Source organism: Ascaphus truei, chromosome 1 (genome assembly GCF_040206685.1).
Source record: "Ascaphus truei isolate aAscTru1 chromosome 1, aAscTru1.hap1, whole genome shotgun sequence".
In the NCBI taxonomy this organism is placed as follows: Eukaryota; Metazoa; Chordata; class Amphibia; order Anura; family Ascaphidae; genus Ascaphus; species Ascaphus truei.
In genome coordinates, this window is record NC_134483.1 from 445,229,895 (window position 1) to 445,252,773 (window position 22,879).

Genomic DNA, 22,879 nt, shown 5'->3' on the forward strand with positions numbered 1-22,879 from the left:
CCCCAGCGTCATTTGACGCGTATGACGTCACGTCACATGACCCTGTGGTGTCATTTGACGCCGCGTTGCCATGGACACGAATCCCGACGCAGGCAGAGTGAAGGTGTTTAGAGTGACTGTGGCCTCCCGCGATCCCCCGACATTTAATTTAAATGCCTTGGGTAAGAGCGCGGGGGCCTCTGCAACGCTGCGCCCCCCGAAAAATCTCCCGCCCCCACTTTTCGCACCGCTGCAGTAATGGAATGCACTAGGTGTACATATATAAATGGTATGTACTTAAAATAATGTTTCTGTGCACCAAAAATGGAAGGGAAGGGGAGGGTTAATTCCCACTTGTGATGCTAACCAGGAGTAGGCAATGTTTGATCATGATACAGTATAAAAATATAAACATCTTCATAGCATAGGACAGTTCATAAGACTCAGGATTCCAGATAGTCCAATGTTAAACACACTCCCATAGATTATGCCACTAGCCATATAGGTAAGTCTTATGTGGTGGTCTAGGTAACCGTGTGTAGGACTGATCACATAAATTAAGTAAATGGATTACTCACTGCTGACCTTGGGGATATCCTGGTCCTGTCCTGCGTGCTCCTACCAAGGAACAATTGAAGAGAGTACAGGGAAAACGGCGGTGCATCTGCTGCTACTGCTGCTGCTGCTGAAGATTGGAAACCACAAACTGCAAACCACAAAATATCCTAGGTGCTTTGATAAAGCGTGGGATACCACGGGAAACACGTCAGAGTGTTCTTTTTGGCTGTTACTGTGCCCTAAAATACATTTTTGCACCTAGGATATTTTGTGGTTTGCAGTTTGTGGTTTCCAATCTTCAGCAGCAGCAGCAGATGCACCGCCGTTTTCCCTGTACTCTGTGCACCAAAAATAAAAGGAGAAAATGCATCAAATCGACCCCCAAGATCAACATGGCGTAATAGTTAGTGCAGAATGAAGTTGCTTTGTATCAACCCAAATATTTATTTGACGCAGGAGGGATGTTTCGTAATATAGGTTACTATTATTAATGATATTACGCTAATTATTTACATTTACTAACACTAGGTATTAATAATAAAAAAACTCATAATTTTGTTTTTAGTTTAAATTGTTTCAAATCAGATATTCAACACATACAAAATAATTTAAAACCACATATTATGCATCCTGTATGGTCTTCATACCTACACCACACATTTTGTAAAGGTTTTTATTACTTTTTAGCACGTCAAATACAAAAATGCTTTGAGATCCATGTAGTGACCTCTTATTTTCAAACTTGCTATTAGACATTTTGTGACCTTATTTGCTTTTATTATCTTGATTTTTGGAAATGTACTTTTTTGTAATAAATAATTATTTCGGAATGAACTGAGCTAGCAAGTTTTGATTTGTATCTATGGGTTGGTCTGATCTAAATTGTACTTTTCAACACTGAAATGTTTTTGCACAAAAAAAAAATGTAAATCTAACCACAATACATAGGCCCCTACTTGTCTGTTTTACAGCTCCTAGATAATTATCAGGGGTGTGTAAATGAACTGTAACTGCAGCCTATTTAACAATAGCATTATTATTACAAGCTACTGAATTAAATACTTTTGCCGGTGTCGAATTTCTGTGTTTTCTTTTTCTTCTCTTTCACATAATCTGCCCAAAGTACTTCATATTCATGCTGGGTGGCAGGGCACATTTAACCTTGTCACTGCAAGGTGAGCCTGCTGAGCATTGCAAAGCATTACCAAAGGTCACAGCTTCCCCTGGCAGAGAACCCCTTACTAATATAGTGTTCATAGTTATTATTTGGACTAGGAGGTGGTGGGTGCTGACAGCAAGCAACATGAACATTTCAGGCGCAGTGTGGCAGAAATGTACATTGCCAGACTTAAATAGCAACAAAAATGTACTTTAAAGGAGCAATTCATGCCTTTTTTTTATATAGCCATGGCTTGTCCAGCTATCTCTCTACCTTCCCTGCCACATAAGTTCTAATAAGATGTAGACAGTGACAGGCTATCCTATGGGGGTTTCTCCTTCCTCATGCTGACTTCCTGAGTGACCGGAGTGAAGATGACACAGGGATGTGTGATAACCAATGTTGGTACAGATACTGGGTCCTCCCTCTTTGAGCTTCGTGAAGGAAGGGCCTAAATTATAGACTGAAGTTCACCTCCTTAGGGGTGAGACATTCAGTTGGTTTCCAGCCTGCCCCTGCATGGGGTAGGAGAGTGTTGGAGACATCTCCTCCCGGTTAGGAGTGAAACCTGTGCTCAGCCTCATGAGCTGAGGGCAACTTGCTACGCTAGCCAGGACTCAATATTACCCACAGGCCAGAACCATCCAGAATCCAGGGATCTATTCTATCAACTGAAGCATACGCTGTAATGACACCGGCAGTGGCTGCTACAATAAAGATCATCCTCATTTATACTTCTGGCTCGGCGGCAGTCTGTTGCACAGAGGTATTGGGGATAAAGGTTGTCATGGTGGGATTGCCTTCAGCTCTGCTGAACCACCTATGTCTGGAGGCGCTGACACCAAGAGGAGAAGAACCAGTGGATCCCCATAAAGACTGTCCTGATCCCCAACACCATCGCGGGCAGCGCATCTCTCCTGTTCCCTCGCAGGTAACCAGCACTACATCAGCAGTAGCCTACCCGAGTTCTCCCGGGGGGTACGGGGGGACGACGACATGTGCTACATTTACTTATTATTTTTTATTATAGATTTGAAGCAGGCAATTTCCAGAGCTTAACCCCATTAATCTCAGGTCTGGGACCCCCTGCTCCCCGTGATACAGACCTCCGAAAGGGGTGCCGGTACCTCAGCAAAGTTTAAAGCTTCCGCGTCACACGAGCCAATAGGAAGCTTCACCCTTCCCTGCAGCAAGGCGATTCAGGTGCTAACTTGGATAATTCAATTAGCCAGTGAAAGCAGCTCTTGATATCACTAAGATACCAGGAGGCATCCCCTTATCCCCACCCCATCCAATCATCCACAAAGGAGAAATCATCTAATCAGAATTGGAGACTAGATGTGAGTGTGTCTCCTCCTAGAAGTGAATTTTTATTGTCTACCCCTCCCCCCCTTCCCATAAATGAAGAAGTAAATTGCATATAACCTTTGTGTTGTTTTTTCACTGTGGTTCCCCTTTCTTCCCTTCAATTTCATACGTCCTAAACGCCGTGGAGACACAAGCGGAGCAACGCGCCTGAGGACCCTTCCCCTTTTTTCTACCTACACCTATACAGAGGTTGGTGAATCACCTCTGAGAGACTCGGGCAGCGAATCTCCTTTTGTGGAAAGAACTGAAGCCACACATTGAACAGTAGGATATTCTTTTTGGCGCAACTTCTCTTTTCTTGCTAAAAATGATGGCGTTACGGTTTCCAATTGGCCCACAGGACGTGGGAGCTTTGAAACTCCGCCATTAAGTGAAACCTGTAAGCCGATCAGAGCGGCTACTGGCACCCTCTACAGAGGTTTGTATCTCCGGAAGCATGGGTTCTCCAGAGGTGAAATGAATGGGGTTCAGCACCAGAGACCCCATACTTCAATGCTACCTCATTTAAAAAAAATCACAAAAATATTCCCTCTTTAAAACTGTGAGTGTCTGCATTTAATTTCTGGGGTTAAAGAGGTGGACCCTTAGTTATTACTTGTTTTGCATGAGTAAACCTGTTAAGTAAGATGCCGTAGCCATGTTTGGGTGCATCGTTATTTTTGTCGCTTGCACTATGAGATGACTGAAATGCTATCTACATTGCCAGCAGCAGTACTGTATCATCTGACTGACAAGACTAGCAGTGCTTTGCCTGGCTGCATGTGCTTTAAAACAGCTGGTGAGAGCAAACTCAGAGAAGAGACACAGCCCTCTGCTTTTAGTCCAGTAAGTGATGTAAGAGCCTTTCAATCAATAAAACTGGCCAAAGAAAGTTCTTGGAAAATTGCTACGTTAGGAGGCAGGAGACGGAAGAACAGGCGAGAAAAGAAGGAGATTCCCCCGGAGCGCAGACTTGCATCTCCAGCCTGCTGGGATGTCTGAGACATTTTGACAGTTCTCCTCACCTGCAGCTATTGCTCTCTACAGCTCACTGTCTGCTGGGAACCAGGAAAATGCAGAGACATGAATAGGTATTGTGCATATCTTCCACATTGCTGAGAAAAGTCCTGGCAAGGAGAAGAAGAAAAAATACTTGGGAGGAGAAAAATAGGATAAAACACAAAAATTCCTTGGCACATTTAAGTGAAGAAATGTCACACAGAAAGATATCGCTGTTTTTCGCGTTGCTCAGAAAAAGCTAACAGCAGTTTTCTTCTTGCGTTGCTGCTTGTGTTGGCGATCTATTTGTCACGTTTGGGACTGAACAGATTTATCAACGTTTTTCTTCACGGAAAGAAATTTATTGCAGTTTTGTCCTGGAAGCTTATATGTTGGTGTATTAGTTTTATTTTAGATTAGCTTGCCCTATCAGAGATACAATTTTACTTTCATGATTTTTCCTGTTTGATCACATCCAGTGTTAACTAAATAAAGTAAGAAGAATGTGCTTCCGTTCATGGATGCAATAATCATTTTTCTAGAGGTCCTTTAAAAGTGTAAGCGGTTGTACAGTGCTATCAATGGTTTCAGAAACAACACGTTTGCATCATCTGTCTCTAATTGTCTTCCTGAAAAATTGACATTGTGAAGTGCATCTAAAAAAACACAAGGATTAAACTGCATACTTTTAGCACTGTAACCTTCAGAAGCTGGGATCTGGCAGCCTCTCTCGTTGGAATACCTTCAAGCTTAGTTTTTAAGCAAAATCCCCCAAATAAAACTTGGATCAAGAAAGGTTCTTTAGGAATTTGGAGACAGGCATAATTTTTTGTGTTAAAAAAAAAAAGTATTAGTAGAGCACTGAAGACAAAGTGTATCTTGTTTTGCAAGATATCGTTTCCTTGACCATCTCATACAATATGTTTTGCACTCCATAAGTAACCTAGTTTACGTATTCTCTTCCCCTCCTCCTGCTTCTACTCCTCCTTCCTCCCCTTCTCCTTTTCCTCAACTGTGGATTGGTCTTTTTGTCAGCCTTGCTTTTTACACTGTTGATTTCTGCATTGAAGAGCTACATTTCTTCCTGCATGAATATGAAATGGGCTGGATGGGATTAGGGGGAAGTGGCAGCTCCGCCTCCCCCATCAGATTCAGGACTAGAATAGTGGTGGAGATGGAACAAAACACACAGTACTGGCAGCATGACAATAACCAGCTTTGCTGTGGCTCTAATTTTAGGGAGCATTCCTATAGTGGGATGCATTGAAAAGTCCTCTGGTACTTCCATTCATCATCATCTTCAACACCATCAGTCTCTTCGTCTGCCTCTACCTCACCCCCCGCATCCTCAGCCTCATCATCTACTACCTGCTCACCAGCATTACACAGGTTGTCCAAAATACAGAGGCAAAGGGAGGTCTATAGGTGACTTTGTCAATGTAACGGAGTTTGGTGCAGAGTGTTTAAACTGGGTCGCAGTGCCCACTTTTCTAGAGAGAACACCAGGCAAAGGGTTGGGAGACCACAACTTCTGCAGGAACCCAGATGGAAGGAGTAAGCCCTGGTGCTTCTTCAGGAACAACCGAGGAAGGGTGGACTGGGGCTACTGTGACTGTAAACAAGGTGAGTAATGGAGCAGTATGGTACTCAGTCCAGGAGGGTCTAAAACTGCTAGTGGATTAACCACAATGGGGATTTGTAGTCTCCCTGAAAATTGATAGTAAACTTCACAATAGAAGATTTGTTTTATGACTAAACACTAAAGCAGTGTGTGATTACATATTTTTATATCAAGAAGAGGTTTTTATTTGACCAGTGGAAAAAAAGTTGTTGAAATAAATCCATGCCTGTAGATCAGTGTTTTTTTTTTTTTTTAAACCTTTTTGGGGTTAAGGAACCATATAATTACATTGTGAAATTCTGCGGAACCCCAACCCTCTCTAATAGCGCGTCTGAAATCAGATGCATTGTAAGGAATCCGAACCATCTCTAATAGTGCCTCTGATATCATGTAAATTCTTCTGTATTTGGTACAATTTTCAAATGACCTGAGAATTGCAGGGAACCTTTTAGGGATGCACAGGGAACTCGTTGAAAAAAACCCTGTAGAGGATACCTGAATGATTGATTGAACACAAGTTAGCAAAGGATGACATCGTTTCTACCAAACCATGCATGCTTTTTTTTATTTGAATGGGTTTTGTATAGCACTTCAGTATTGGATTATCATCCCAGGTTACATTGACCTGAGTGTCGGTAAAGTCCTTTAACCACGTCCCTGCCAGACGGGCCAAGAAGGCATTGCTTAGAAACAGATCGCTGTCTTCTCTGGCGCAGAAAAGAGTCATGTCTATAAGTCGCCTGAGGACAATACTTCCCAACACTGCCCCAGAATGCATATTGTGTTGGTAAGAAATCTATTCCGTTTCTCAGAGCCCAACCTCTACAGCAGGGGTGCTCAACTCCAGTCCTAAAGCCCCCTCCCCCAACAGGTTAGGTTTTCAGTATATCCCAGCTTCAGCACAGGTGGCTTAATCAAAGACTGCACCACCTGTGCTGAAGCAGGGACTGATTGCACTAATTGCATCCACCTGTGCTGAATCAGGAATATCCTGAAATCCTGACCTGCTGGGGGGCTTGAGGACTGGAGTTGGGCAGCCCTGGGGTACCGTGCACTCTGGCGATACAAGTGGTCTGTAGAGTAGGTTGCAGTTGTAGTAAATATTTCTTTCTGCCCCTCACTTGTACACTTGTGTATGCTTGTGTATGCTCCCACCAGGTGGCTTACGCCTAGGACAGCATCAGTCTTCCCACTTTTGACGCAGCTATCGGAGCCACGAGGATTTATTAACTGATAATTTATTTCTCTTTTGACAATGAACTCAGTTTAACCTTTTCAACAGGCGTGCCAGCTGAAATGTGGGAACTATTATTTTCTTTGTATATTCATTGAATGCATCCATGGGTACAATGTTTGTTATTTTTATCTATGTCAGCACACTGTTATTTTGCATCAGGTATAAAACTAATTATGCAAAGCATATATTTAAAAAAAAAAAAAAAAAAAACAGTCCAATATAGTATCTCAGATTCCACGTGGCGCCCGGACTTAATAGTGTTAGTGAAAATACTTGTTTTGACTTTAGAACTTCCAACAAATAAAAATACCGCCTGTGAGCACATTCACGTCTCAGGCAGGTCTGCAACCCTGCTTTTTCACCAATATCTCTTAGCATACAGTGCTTCCACTGCTGCTAGGGATTATGGGAAATTACACAAATGGGCACACAGTGTCACCTTTTGCTTCAAATCCATTTTAACATGGTCCTCTATAATTTAGAGCTGAAATGCGGTTTGTCATAATGTTAGTATCTTTAATTGTTTTGGTAGTTAATGAGAAGTGAAGCCTTTGTCATGATTGTTTCAGGTTATCTCATTTTTTTGGTTATTTTTAAGGGCATCATAAGGGAGAGGGGCCTACATTAATCATTATTAAGTATAATTGATTCTCTACAATTGGATGCAGAGCCGTGCACAGAATTTATATCCACAATGAATCACTGTCCTGAACATCTTGCAAATGTATTTATGAGTGAATGAATGACACCAATTCTTGAATCTGTTTTTTTCCACTTCAATGACTAATCATTTTTACAAATAAATAAATTCTGCTATTTATTTGGATTCATGTGAAATTGTGACGATGCATTCTGCCTTGTATATGCTATAGTTTTCTCACTTAGATGGCAGCAGCGTGAGCAAAACTACTTGTGCAGCTGAGTAAACCTGACTGAGGTTATCAGTTTGTGTCTTACATTAGCCAGGTTAACAAAAAGTAAGACTGTAGTAATGTCATCAGTACTAAATGAGCCTGAAAAAAAGGTGACTAAGGCATCTCTGGGAGAATGAACCCCTAATATGCTTACTTTTCTGTGGCTCTCAAACTGACCAGGGGTTGCAGGTGCTAGTACACCAGACTCAGCAGCACTAGTCTTGATATAGTCCTTCTGCTTTGATTGCACTCACAAACCAATCACTATCTTAGGCATGTAGCTCCATGTTCGAGTGACCATATTGGTCCTGAGGAAATGTAGGGGGTTATTTAGTAAAGTCTTCTGGGTGCAAAACTGGAGCAAAATAACTGCACAGGATTTATTTGGGCAACAAAAAAATATTCCTATTAAAACGAATGGTATTTTCTTGATTAATAAAAACAGTGTAGTGTAAATGCCCTGGTTTTGCAGCCAGGAGAGTTTGATAAAAGACCCCAATAAATTTGCCATAAGTTGTGACACCTTTTGAAGGGACAAACTATTAGGGTTCTTTATTGATGAAATTATAGAGTATACAGAACTCTTGATACCTCATAGCTTTCTTCTTCTTTTTTTGTTCACTGTATCATTTTAAGAACCATCATTTTGGTCTTCTAAAAGGTGTCACATCCTACAATGAATCTCCATATCTCAGCCATAAAACGAAAGAAGAAAAATGAACACTTGTAATTGAATAAAGACCCAAGACATTACTATCTAACTTGTGATATAAACATAATAAAAATCTTATCATTCTCTTTTGGTGTAATATCTCTACTGGATGCCGTTTTGGGCCTCCTTCAGTACTTGCTTTTCTAAGCGTCCCTTTACCATGTCTCTCCCCATTGACACGCTGCAAGCTGTGCAAATTAGGCGCAAAATATCTTAACACATCAAGATGAAGAGAGAATGAAATGAATATTTTTCAAAGTCTTCTAGCTCCAAGCATTGGACAAACTGATACCTACCATATCTACAATATATAATAGTCCCACTCAAAGCAACACACATACAGGCATACCCCGGTTTAAGGACACTCACTTTAAGTACACTCGCGAGTAAGTACATATCGCTCAATAGGCAAACGGCAGATCACGCATGCGCCTGGCAGCACGTCCTGAACAGCAATACCGGCTCCCTACCTGTACCGCAGCTGTGCGCAAGCGGGGAGACTATTGAGCCTGCTACAAATGCGTTATTTACATCAGTTATGCAAGTATATGACGATTGCAGTACAGTACATGCATCGATAAGTGGGTAAAAGGGTGTGCTTCACTTTAAGTACATTTTTGCTTTACATACATGCTTCGGTCCAATTGCGTATGTTAATGCGGGGTATGCCTGTACACAGGTTTATATAGTGCTGTTTTTAGCTGTTTTGCAACTTGGGACTTTTGATAAAAAAGCAGTCATTAACCCTTGTGTGTGCACTGTTCTCCTTACATTAGATAAAGGGCACTATTACAGGCTACAATCTGGTTGCTTTCATTAAACACGATACTGGGACACTGTTTTGGCTACTCAATAATCTGTTATCTTTCTGGTATCTGTTACTAGAGATATCCCTGAAGGGCTGTCTCATGAATAAGAGAAGTAGGGCTTGTTTGAACTTCTGTGCTGTCAACTAAATTTGCACACGTGAATTATGAAATATATGAGATTTATGATAGTAGTACATGCCTTAAGCAGGCGGAAAAAAACAACAACTTTTTTTTTTAACAATATAGTATTCAGAATGCTTCTGATTCTTTAAATGAATATTGCTTTGTGTAGGGTATGTACATGAACTTTGTTAACAAACAGTTAATAGAGGGAATTGTAGATAGAATATCAAATATATTGCAATGCAAATGGTAAAAAAGCAAAAAATTGTACAGCAATGTACAGTATGTATGGGTTAAAAGATAAAGGCTGATATCATTTAGTGTACCCTACTAAATCCTCAATTTCCATAGTGTACTGTCCTGTAAAATTTATCATATAAATCAGTCAACCATAATTTTTTTGTGAATCGACTTATTTGCTGTTTCTACATCCTACTTCTCTTTCTCATTCACCTCCCCGCTACCTTCCTTTTGTGTAAAGTCTGTCTGCTTCTACTAATGTGTTTCACTTCAAGCCTCCAATGTCTCATTCCAAAGTGACTGTGTTGTCAGTCAGTGCAAATGACAATTCACTTAACAGCTGTGTAAAATAGATGAGGTGGATTATGAAACAGACTTCATAATTATTATTGTGTAATAAAAAAAATAACGCCTTTCAAAAGTTTACACTTCAAAGTCTCTCTGATTTGTAGTAAAATGAACACAACTTTACACTTGTTAGCATGTCATTGTTAGCATGTCAGACTCAGATTTGTACAGTACGTGCTGACTTAATGAAGGTGTTTTTTTCAAGTAGACAATGTTTTGTGTCAGCTTTAATAATGTTTTAAAAAATAATTCCCATTAAACCACAACCGTTGTTGTAATTGCATCTAATTTGGCTTGTCTCCAGAAATCTAAACATAACAAGCAGGTATATGTTAGTTACGAAAAAGTGCAATTTGTGTTTTAGAATTTCACTAGTAATCAGTGGTCAGTGTCATGACACACATTTGTATTGAGTATTTGAACGCGCTTAAACCACCGCTTATCATACCATTTTATTTATATACTGTACTTTTTTTCTATTACCCCTTAGTGGGAGAAAGGGCAAAAGAAACATTACTTGTGCAAGTACCCTAGAGAAAGGGTAAATCAAACTTGATCTGAAATAGTTACGGTTGTGTTGTTTGTGCACATAAGATGTGCTTGAGGTCTCTGGTTAACTTCAAAACTCATACAACCACTGACTGTTTCATAACCCACTATTCTGTCTTGGCTCCCTCAGAATCGCTGCGGGGTTTAAAGGAGTCAAGTCTGGACTGCATGAAAGTCTGCAGCAAATAAGATGCCCTTGGCAGCAAAACTTGTAAAGGAGGGGAGAGAAGCAGATCATTTTAAACAGAAAAACATAACCACTAAAATAACTTGTCTGCTTTACAGAAAATAAAAATACTATCATATTTCTCCTCCCATTCAAGGATAACTTGTTCTTTATTTGTGAAGGTCAGCTTGTGTTTTTATGAAATGGTATTTAATTGAACAATGGAGCATGCTTAGTAAATGCATTTGCAGGGTGCCCAGTAGAAAGATGCACTTTTGCCGTACTTTTGACTTTTTTTTTTTAACAGTTTTAAGGATTAGAGGATTTGTTTAAATGCAAATGCTGTGTCCTAAAATAAGCATTCAAACTATAAAATATGTTTGTTTTTTTTAAAAACCCAATGAAAAACCGTTAATTCTTAAAAACATTTTTTTAAAAGTTATCGTTTTATGTTGTTGTTAAAAATCATCTGAAACCAGTGATCCCAGTGGTGGTATAGCAGGGCTTGGTTTAAAGAAGTTTACATTTCTTAAACACTGGGGAAAATAAATTCTGGCCTGTATTTTAGAGAGGCTAAGTACGGTATTGATGCTACATCAGTAAAAAGCAATTTGTCTTCTTAAATAAAGTTGAAGAATGAAAAGTGTGAATAAAAAAATGGCGGTACTCTGGGATAGTAAAAATGAATATGAGTGGTCGTGATATCCTCCCCTGATATCACACTTTGTTCAATGTCTAAAAGAATCCGCCAGCAGAGATGTGGGAGGGACAGAGATGTGGGAGGGGCAGAGATGTGGGAGGGGCAGAGATGTGGGAGCGGGCAGAGATGTGGGAGGGGCAGAGATGTGGGAGGGGCAGAGATGTGGGAGGGGCAGAGATGTGGGAGGGGCAGAGATGTGGGAGCGGGCAGAGATGTGGGAGGGGCAGAGATGTGGGAGCGGGCAGAGATGTGGGAGCGGGCAGAGATGTGGGAGCGGGCAGAGATGTGGGAGCGGGCAGAGATGTGGGAGCGGGCAGATATGTGGGAGCGGGCAGAGATGTGGGAGCGGGCAGAGATGTGGGAGCGGGCAGAGATGTGGGAGCGGGCAGAGATGTGGGAGCGGGCAGAGATGTGGGAGGGGCAGAGATGTGGGAGCGGACAGAGATGTGGGAGCGGGCAGAGATGTGGGAGCGGGCAGAGATGTGGGAGCGGGCAGAGATGTGGGAGGGGGCAGAGATGTGGGAGGGGCAGAGATGTGGGAGCGGGCAGAGATGTGGGAGCGGGCAGAGATGTGGGAGCGGGCAGAGATGTGGGAGCGGGCAGAGATGTGGGAGCGGGCAGAGATGTGGGAGGGGCAGAGATGTGGGAGCGGGCAGAGATGTGGGAGGGACAGAGATGTGGGAGCGGGCAGAGATGTGGGTGCGGGCAGAGATGTGGGAGCGGGCAGAGATGTGGGAGGGGCAGAGATGTGGGAGCGGGCAGAGATGTGGGAGCGGGCAGAGATGTGGGAGCGGGCAGAGATGTGGGTGCGGGCAGATATGTGGGAGGGGCAGAGATGTGGGAGGGGCGGAGATGTGGGAGCGGGCAGAGATGTGGGAGCGGACAGAGATGTGGGAGGGGCAGAGATGTGGGAGGGACAGAGATGTGGGAGCGGGCAGAGATGTGGGAGGGGCAGAGATGTGGGAGCGGGCAGAGATGTGGGAGCGGGCAGAGATGTGGGAGCGGGCAGAGATGTGGGAGCGGGCAGAGATGTGGGAGCGGACAGAGATGTGGGAGCGGGCAGAGATGTGGGAGCGGGCAGAGATGTGGGAGCGGGCAGAGATGTGGGAGGGGCAGAGATGTGGGAGGGGCAGAGATGTGGGAGCGGGCAGAGATGTGGGAGGGGCAGAGATGTGGGAGGGGCAGAGATGTGGGAGGGGCAGAGATGTGGGAGCGGACAGAGATGTGGGAGGGGCAGAGATGTGGGAGCGGACAGAGATGTGGGAGCGGGCAGAGATGTGGGAGCGGGCAGAGATGTGGGAGGGGCAGAGATGTGGGAGGGGCAGAGATGTGGGAGGGGCAGAGATGTGGGAGCGGACAGAGATGTGGGAGGGGCAGAGATGTGGGAGCGGACAGAGATGTGGGAGCGGGCAGAGATGTGGGAGCGGGCAGAGATGTGGGAGCGGGCAGAGATGTGGGAGCGGGCAGAGATGTGGGAGGGACAGAGATGTGGGAGCGGGCAGAGATGTGGGAGCGGACAGAGATGTGGGAGCGGGCAGAGATGTGGGAGCGGGCAGAGATGTGGGAGGGACAGAGATGTGGGAGCGGACAGAGATGTGGGAGCGGGCAGAGATGTGGGAGCGGGCAGAGATGTGGGAGCGGGCAGAGATGTGGGAGCGGGCAGAGATGTGGGAGCGGGCAGAGATGTGGGAGGGACAGAGATGTGGGAGCGGGCAGAGATGCGGGAGCGGACAGAGATGCGGGAGGGGCAGAGATGTGGGAGCGGGCAGAGATGTGGGAGCGGACAGAGATGTGGGAGCGGACAGAGATGTGGGAGCGGGCAGAGATGTGGGAGCGGGCAGAGATGTGGGAGCGGGCAGAGATGTGGGAGCGGGCAGAGATGTGGGAGCGGGCAGAGATGTGGGAGCGGGCAGAGATGTGGGAGGGACAGAGATGTGGGAGCGGGCAGAGATGTGGGAGCGGACAGAGATGTGGGAGCGGACAGAGATGTGGGAGCGGGCAGAGATGTGGGAGCGGGCAGAGATGTGTGAGCGGGCAGAGATGTGGGAGCGGGCAGAGATGTGGGAGCGGGCAGAGATGTGGGAGCGGACAGAGATGTGGGAGCGGGCAGAGATGTGGGAGGGGCAGAGATGTGGGAGCGGGCAGAGATGTGGGAGCGGGCAGAGATGTGGGAGCGGGCAGAGATGTGGGAGGGGCAGAGATGTGGGAGGGGCAGACATGTGGGAGCGGGCAGAGATGTGGGAGCGGGCAGAGATGTGGGAGCGGGCAGAGATGTGGGAGGGGCAGAGATGTGGGAGGGGCAGAGATGTGGGAGGGGCAGAGATGTGGGAGGGGCAGAGATGTGGGAGGGGCGGAGATGTGGGAGCGGGCAGAGATGTGGGAGGGGCAGAGATGTGGGAGGGACAGAGATGTGGGAGCGGACAGAGATGTGGGAGGGGCAGAGATGTGGGAGCGGGCAGAGATGTGGGAGGGGCAGAGATGTGGGAGCGGGCAGAGATGTGGGAGCGGGCAGAGATGTGGGAGCGGGCAGAGATGTGGGAGCGGGCAGAGATGTGGGAGGGGCAGAGATGTGGGAGCGGGCAGAGATGTGGGAGCGGGCAGAGATGTGGGAGCGGGCAGAGATGTGGGAGCGGGCAGAGATGGGGGAGCGGGCAGAGATGTGGGAGCGGGCAGAGATGTGGGAGGGGCAGAGATGTGGGAGCGGGCAGAGATGTGGGAGCGGACAGAGATGTGGGAGGGGCAGAGATGTGGGAGCGGGCAGAGATGTGGGAGCGGGCAGAGATGTGGGAGCGGGCAGAGATGTGGGAGCGGGCAGAGATGTGGGAGCGGGCAGAGATGTGGGAGCGGGCAGAGATGTGGGAGCGGGCAGAGATGTGGGAGGGGCAGAGATGTGGGAGCGGGCAGAGATGTGGGAGGGGCAGAGATGTGGGAGCGGACAGAGATGTGGGAGCGGGCAGAGATGTGGGAGGGGCAGAGATGTGGGAGGGGCAGAGATGTGGGAGGGGCAGAGATGTGGGAGGGGCAGAGATGTGGGAGCGGGCAGAGATGTGGGAGCGGGCAGAGATGTGGGAGCGGGCAGAGATGTGGGAGCGGGCAGAGATGTGGGAGCGGGCAGAGATGTGGGAGCGGGCAGAGATGTGGGAGCGGGCAGAGATGTGGGAGCGGGCAGAGATGTGGGAGCGGACAGAGATGTGGGAGCGGGCAGAGATGTGGGAGCGGGCAGAGATGTGGGAGCGGGCAGAGATGTGGGAGCGGGCAGAGATGTGGGAGCGGGCAGAGATGTGGGAGCGGGCAGAGATGTGGGAGGGGCAGAGATGTGGGAGCGGGCAGAGATGTGGGAGCGGGCAGAGATGTGGGAGCGGGCAGAGATGTGGGAGCGGGCAGAGATGTGGGAGCGGGCGGAGATGTGGGAGCGGGCGGAGATGTGGGAGGGGCAGAGATGTGGGAGCGGGCAGAGATGTGGGAGCGGGCAGAGATGTGGGAGGGGCAGAGATGTGGGAGGGGCAGAGATGTGGGAGCGGGCAGAGATGTGGGAGCGGGCGAGATGTGGGAGGGGCAGAGATGTGGGAGGGGCAGAGATGTGGGAGGGGCAGAGATGTGGGAGCGGGCAGAGATGTGGGAGCGGGCAGAGATGTGGGAGCGGGCAGAGATGTGGGAGCGGGCAGAGATGTGGAGCGGGCAGAGATGTGGGAGCGGGCGGAGATGTGGGAGGGGCAGAGATGTGGGAGCGGGCAGAGATGTGGGAGCGGGCAGAGATGTGGGAGGGCAGAGATGTGGGAGCGGGCAGAGATGTGGGAGCGGGCGAGATGTGGGAGCGGGCAGAGATGTGGGAGCGGGCAGAGATGTGGGAGGGGCAGAGATGTGGGAGCGGGCAGAGATGTGGGAGCGGGCAGAGATGTGGGAGGGGCAGAGATGTGGGAGGGGCAGAGATGTGGGAGCGGGCAGAGATGTGGGAGCGGGCAGAGATGTGGGAGCGGGCAGATATGTGGGAGCGGGCAGAGATGTGGGAGCGGGCAGAGATGTGGGAGCGGGCAGAGATGTGGGAGCGGGCAGAGATGTGGGAGCGGGCAGAGATGTGGGAGGGGCAGAGATGTGGGAGGGGCAGAGATGTGGGAGCGGGCAGAGATGTGGGAGCGGGCAGAGATGTGGGAGCGGGCAGAGATGTGGGAGCGGGCAGAGATGTGGGAGCGGGCAGAGATGTGGGAGCGGGCAGAGATGTGGGAGCGGGCAGAGATGTGGGAGGGGCAGAGATGTGGGAGCGGGCAGAGATGTGGGAGCGGGCAGAGATGTGGGAGCGGGCAGAGATGTGGGAGCGGGCAGAGATGTGGGAGGGGCAGAGATGTGGGAGGGCAGAGATGTGCAGAGATGTGGGAGGGGCAGAGATGTGGGAGCGGGCAGAGATGTGGGAGGGGCAGAGATGTGGGAGCGGGCAGAGATGTGGGAGCGGGCAGAGATGTGGGAGGGGCAGAGATGTGGGAGGGGCAGAGATGTGGGAGCGGGCAGAGATGTGGGAGCGGGCAGAGATGTGGGAGCGGGCAGAGATGTGGGAGCGGGCAGAGATGTGGGAGGGGCAGAGATGTGGGAGGGGCAGAGATGTGGGAGCGGGCAGAGATGTGGGAGCGGGCAGAGATGTGGGAGCGGGCAGAGATGTGGGAGGAGGCAGAGATGTGGGAGCGGGCAGAGATGTGGGAGCGGGCAGAGATGTGGGAGCGGGCAGAGATGTGGGAGCGGGCAGAGATGTGGGAGCGGGCAGAGATGTGGGAGCGGGCAGAGATGTGGGAGGGGCAGAGATGTGGGAGCGGGCAGAGATGTGGGAGCGGGCAGAGATGTGGGAGCGGGCAGAGATGTGGGAGGGGCAGAGATGTGGGAGCGGGCAGAGATGTGGGAGCGGGCAGAGATGTGGGAGCGGGCAGAGATGTGGGAGCGGGCAGAGATGTGGGAGCGGGCAGAGATGTGGGAGCGGGCAGAGATGTGGGAGCGGGCAGAGATGTGGGAGCGGGCAGAGATGTGGGAGCGGGCAGAGATGTGGGAGCGGGCAGAGATGTGGGAGCGGCAGAGATGTGGGAGCGGGCAGAGATGTGGGAGCGGGCAGAGATGTGGGAGCGGGCAGAGATGTGGGAGCGGGCAGAGATGTGGGAGGGGCAGAGATGTGGGAGCGGGCAGAGATGTGGGAGCGGGCAGAGATGTGGGAGGGGCAGAGATGTGGGAGCGGGCAGAGATGTGGGAGCGGGCAGAGATGTGGGAGCGGGCAGAGATGTGGGAGGGGCAGAGATGTGGGAGCGGGCAGAGATGTGGGAGCGGGCAGAGATGTGGGAGGGGCAGAGATGTGGGAGCGGGCAGAGATGTGGGAGCGGACAGAGATGTGGGAGCGGGCGAGATGTGGGAGCGGGCAGGAGATGTGGGAGGGGCAGAGATGTGGGAGCGGGCAGAGATGTGGGAGCGGGCAGAGATGTGGGAGCGGGCAGAGATGTGGGAGCGGGCAGAGATGTGGGAGCGGGCAGAGATGTGGGAGCGGGCAGAGATGTGGGAGCGGGCAGAGATGTGGGAGCGGGCAGAGATGTGGGAGCGGGCAGAGATGTGGGAGCGGGCAGAGATGTGGGAGCGGGCAGAGATGTGGGAGCGGGCAGAGATGTGGGAGCGGGCAGAGATGTGGGAGCGGGGCAGAGATGTGGGAGCGGGCAGAGATGTGGGAGCGGGCAGAGAGAGATGTGGGAGCGGGCAGAGATGTGGGAGCGGGCAGAGATGTGGGAGCGGGCAGAGATGTGGGAGCGGGCAGAGATGTGGGAGCGGGCAGAGATGTGGGAGCGGGCAGATATGTGGGATCGGACAGAGATGTGGGAGCGGGCAGAGATGTGGGAGCGGGCAGAGATGTGGGAGCGGGCAGAGATGTGGGAGCGGGCAGAGATGTGGGAGCGGGCAGAGATGTGGGAGCGGGCAGAGATGTGGGAGCGGGCAGAGATGTGGGAGGGGCAGAGATGTGGGAGCGGGCAGAGATGTGGGAGGGGCAGAGATGTGGGAGGGGCAGAGATAGTGGGAGCGGGCAGAGATATGGGAGCGGGTCAGAGATATGGGAGGGGCAGAGATGTGGGAGCGGGCAGAGATGTGGGAGCGGGCAGAGATGTGGGAGCGGGCAGAGATGTGGGAGCGGGCAGAGATGTGGGAGCGGGCAGAGATGTGGGAGCGGGCAGAGATGTGGGAGCGGGCAGAGATGTGGGAGCGGGCAGAGATGTGGGAGCGGGCAGAGATGTGGGAGCGGGCAGAGATGTGGGAGCGGGCAGAGATGTGGGAGCGGGCAGAGATGTGGGAGCGGGCAGAGATGTGGGAGGGGCAGAGATGTGGGAGCGGGCAGAGATGTGGGAGCGGGCAGAGATGTGGGAGGGGCAGAGATGTGGGAGGGGCAGAGATGTGGGAGCGGGCAGAGATGTGGGAGGGGCAGAGATGTGGGAGCGGACAGAGATGTGGGAGCGGGCAGAGATGTGGGAGGGGCAGAGATGTGGGAGCGGGCAGAGATGTGGGAGCGGGCAGAGATGTGGGAGGGGCAGATATGTGGGAGCGGGCAGAGATGTGGGAGCGGGCAGAGATGTGGGAGGGGCAGATATGTGGGATCGGACAGAGATGTGGGAGGGGCAGAGATGTGGGAGGGGCAGAGATGTGGGAGGGGCAGAGATGTGGGAGCGGGCAGAGATGTGGGAGCGGGCAGAGATGTGGGAGCGGGCAGAGATGTGGGAGCGGGCAGAGATGTGGGAGCGGGCAGAGATGTGGGAGCGGGCAGAGATGTGGGAGGGGCAGAGATGTGGGAGCGGGCAGAGATGTGGGAGGGGCAGAGATGTGGGAGGGGCAGAGATATGGGAGGGGCAGAGATATGGGAGCGGGCAGAGATATGGGAGGGGCAGAGATATGGGAGCGGGCAGAGATGTGGGAGCGGGCAGAGATGTGGGAGCGGGCAGAGATGTGGGAGCGGGCAGAGATGTGGGAGCGGGCAGAGATGTGGGAGGGGCAGTGATGTGGGAGCGGGCAGAGATGTGGGAGCGGGCAGAGATGTGGGAGGGGCAGAGATGTGGGAGCGGGCAGAGATGTGGGAGCGGGCAGAGATGTGGGAGCGGGCAGAGATGTGGGAGCGGGCAGAGATGTGGGAGCGGGCAGAGATGTGGGAGCGGGCAGAGATGTGGGAGGGGCAGAGATGTGGGAGCGGGCAGAGATGTGGGAGCGGGCAGAGATGTGGGAGCGGGCAGAGATGTGGGAGCGGGCAGAGATGTGGGAGCGGGCAGAGATGTGGGAGCGGGCAGAGATGTGGGAGCGGGCAGAGATGTGGGAGGCGCAGAGATGTGGGAGCGGGCAGAGATGTGGGAGGGGCAGAGATATGGGAGGGGCAGAGATATGGGAGCGGGCGGAGATGTGGGAGCGGGCGGAGATGTGGGAGCGGGCAGAGATGTGGGAGCGGGCAGAGATGTGGGAGCGGGCAGAGATATGGGAGCGGGCGGAGATGTGGGAGCGGGCGGAGATGTGGGAGCGGGCAGAGATGTGGGAGGGGGCAGAGATGTGGGAGCGGGCAGAGATATGGGAGCGGGCAGAGATTCACCGTGCTGCAGTTTCAATCGGACTTTTCAAAAGTTCTGCAAATCAGTGGAAAATTAGGAAAATAGATTGAACTTTTGGCGCCAAATGTTGTATCGAAATAACCCAAGTTGTCATTTTTTCCTCTTCTATTTAGCCTTTTTAAACAGCAAAATAGCTGCCCAGGAGACATAAAGAAATGTATTTTACACATTTGATCGAATTTCGGAAGTCAAAGTAATTGAGGGTGCGATGCTCATGAACTTCTCAGCGTTAATCGAATTTTCCCTACAAACGTTTGAATAAAAGTGAGCTCCTTCGCTGAATCAACATACAGATGTGGCAAGACTTGCTGTCCCCAGCGCCGCGGTCGGAAAAGCAAACGGTTGCGGCGCTGGGGACAGTGCCTGCCGTGATTGCGCTGTGGGGGTACCTTGCTTCTGGATTCGACGCTATGCAGCGTTAATCCATCCGGGCCACGATCATCGCAGGAGCGCGAGCTGCCTCTGCAACACAGACAGTAAGGCCGTGCTTATAGTGTCGGCGACGCAACGTTGCGGCAAAACAAATGTATCGCCGCCGTCGCGTGCGCTTATAGTAAGCGCGAAGCGACGTGGCGGCGCGAAATTTGGAAGCTGGTAAAATTTGATTTTTCAGAGGCTGTCGCCACATGTGACAGCGTCTGAACCAATCAATGGCCAGGTCGCTTGCGACGTCGCTGCAAAGCAAATACAACTTTCGTGGGTGGCGACAGCGACGGGTGACGTCATCCGTCGCGCGCACTATAAACGCGGCCTAAGTCTTGCTACATATGTAGGTGAAATTTGTCAAGTTAAACTAAGGGCCTCATGCAGAGAGCAGCGCTAGCAGGTAAAGCGGCATTTTTTGGCGAAGTATAGCTTGAAAAAGGCAGGTAATGGAGAGTTTATTAAAAAAGCGCCATTTTTTTTTTCTTTACAAATTTCGCCGCGCGGCTGGAGAGAACCTAAATCTCTCCAGTGTTGAAAACGGCCGTATTCAGAGAGGCGCGAACGCCATCTAGTGGCTGTTCGCGCCAAAAAAAATGGCGCGATTTTCAACATTTTGCTTCGCCAGCAAGAAGCTGGAGCTCGGCGGCCGGTGGGGGAGAAGAAAAAAAAAACGCGATTTTTTTTCCACTAGTTCATATCGCTCATATCGCTCATATCGCTGGTTGAAACTCTCCATATGCAGACAGGATTCTAAATGCAGTTTTATGCCCTTTCTGCATATGGAGAAAAAAACTCTCCATTAATGCTACTTTTTCTTAAACTCTCCAATTTATTATAGCGCTGCTCTCTGCATAGGCCCCTAAGTGTGCGAATGCTTCGTACATCCCTACTAATACAGGCAGATACTTTATCTCAAAAATATTGAGTCTTAAAAAAGAAAAAAGTAATTAGATCGTATGGTTTGCAAAATTTACAATAAGGAGGTGGAAGAAATTACAGCAGTAGGTTAAGTGCTGATATCAAGATGTATTTCCAACATGAACATGAAACAGGAACAATAAATCTATATGACAGCATCAGACAAAAACACAAACAAATAATCATTTTCTAGAAAACTATTTCTAAAATTATTTTTCTAAGTCACTCTTGACCTAGACGCTTTTCTGATTTACAGGTACATTAGAAACATGTAACACTCCTCAAACATCTGTCTGGGATTTCTCTATGTTTTCTCAGGTGCTTTTCCCAGGAAAGGGTCAATGGCTGTCTAATTTCACCCACTTCCCTTACACCAAATTGTCTTTTTAGTTGGAAACTGTGCGAAAAATGAAGTTGCGTAATTATTTCCAGTTGCTCTTGTTCCTGACATCAACACTACAATATCTGGCTTTTACAAATAATGTACTGTTGTACATATACAAATGTCTTTCAGTCAGAAACAAATGTCTTTCAGTCAGAATCCAGACCCACTTTTATTATAACACATTATATTAACAATACACTGCAATCTATCCTCCTTTTGCTGTGCCCCTCCCCCCACCCCCGGCCCTAATTATTCTTATTGTATTAGATTTTTCAAGAGTGGGAATACAGAAACCAAAAGGCATGGAAAAGGGGGAAGGGTATCAAATGATGTTGTTCTGGACCAAGCACTCCCTGATAGATGAGTAGGGACAGGCAGGTTAACTCAATTCCATATATCAAACAAGGGAACCTTCTTACTTGCTGAAGTGTTTATTTGGGGCAACAACATACAAATAAAAAGGGGGAAATACTGAGGGAAGACTGAGACATGAGGTCAATGGAAGAGAGGGGACGCTAAATGGAAGAGAGGGGACGCTATGAGGGAACTGGGCTAAATGCAAGATATAGGGATAGGTATAAACCAGATATTTACCAGGAAAGGAGAGATGTCTGCTTAACATGGCTGCTGGAACTAAAAGACAGCATGCTGGTCTGGGCTGATGGGAAATTAACTGGGGCAACACCACCCGGCAAGGGGAGGGGGAGCAGCCTGTCCTGGTAAAGAGGCAGGGGGGGGGTTGCCAAAGCAACTGGCTGAAGCCAAGAAACCCACAAGGGGTCGCAACATTGTTGCAACAGCTAGGCTGAGGAGTGCTGGCAGCCTGAAGACAGAGAAAAAACACAATCCTGTTCCAGGACAGATGTCGATTTTAATACTACTGTATTAAAGGGGTTACAACTGTTACTGTATTAAAGGGGTTACAATCTGTACATAGGTAATTTATAAGTACATATCATATTTCAATTATACAAGAAGACAAAAACTAACAGTAATGAAGAACTTTGTTATGAGTGTGTCTTGTTCATAGGATTTTGCCTAAGGCCTCGTTCAGGGTGCTGGCTTCGGAGGGAGGGCGTGCTGCCGTGCGTGCTGCCGTGAGAAACAAAGTATTCAATTTGAATACTGGTTTTCAGGGTAGCAACTGCCCTGTCTCCGAAGCCAGGAGTTGAAGCTGACTACAGTTTCAATAAACGAAAATTTCGTTTTTTGGAGCTGCAGCAGCGTCACAGGGACCAAGGCAGCCAATGAAATCATTCTTCAGAATGATTTCATGACTGCAACTTGGATACTTACCCTGCCGTGTGTAACCCCGCCCCCTCCCCAACGCTGAAAAGTCTGCTGGGGGATAAACACAGATCGCCCAGCAAACTGCAGCACTGCCTCCCTCACGCCCTCCCTCCGAGTCCTGCAGCTGACACCCTGAACGAGGCCTAAGAAGTACTGTAACTCACAAATCCTCAGACAATACTCTGAGCCAAGGCAGCCATACAGTCATTCAATGCATTTCTGCATCGGGTGGTTTATTAGGAGGGCGGTCAATAGCTCCATTTCCAAGACTTGCCTGACCTTAGAATTAGATACATTTGTAGCTGGAGGGGAAGTTTGTTTCCAATTTTGCTCAATTGAACATCTGCTGTAGCTATTGTCAGTGTTTAGTTGTTTGTTTGTTTGTTTTTTTAAACGCTACCTGATTTGAGATTTAGTTGGTTGGGTTGAAATTTTGAGACAACCCCTTGTTCTCGGGGGATTAAATATTGTTGTTCCTTTACTCAATTACCCAAAATGGCTGCCAGCAGACTGATAATTGGTAGGGGTAATGTCATGATAATTCTGCCAGCGGAGTACACATGCATTGCTGATTGACATGCAGGCAAATACATTGCCAATGGTAATATTAACCTCTTAAGTAGCATGAAGAGAGATAGAGAAATTATGTATCTCAATAACAAGGAAGTTCATAAAAGAAAGCATAAATTTCCGCCTTTAAATATGTATTCCCTCCTAAGACCCACATGAACCAATGACTTTGACGTGCTTCAGAGGTCAAATCTAGGTGACTGATGTGTTTTTATTTGTTTTGCAAAAATC

General features: G+C 49.1%; 1 protein-coding gene across 1 annotated transcript in view; it reads left to right on the forward strand.

Annotated features, from left to right (window-relative positions):
- The first annotated feature begins 3,553 nt into the window (after window positions 1-3,553).
- PRSS12 (serine protease 12) overlaps window positions 3,554-22,879 on the forward strand; it is a 139,334-nt gene continuing 120,008 nt past the window's right edge. Inside the window, exon 1 of the mRNA XM_075616387.1 lies at window positions 3,554-5,665. Coding sequence (XP_075472502.1) covers window positions 5,245-5,665 — 421 coding nt within the window. The 5' untranslated portion in view covers window positions 3,554-5,244. The remainder of the gene's footprint in view (window positions 5,666-22,879) is intronic.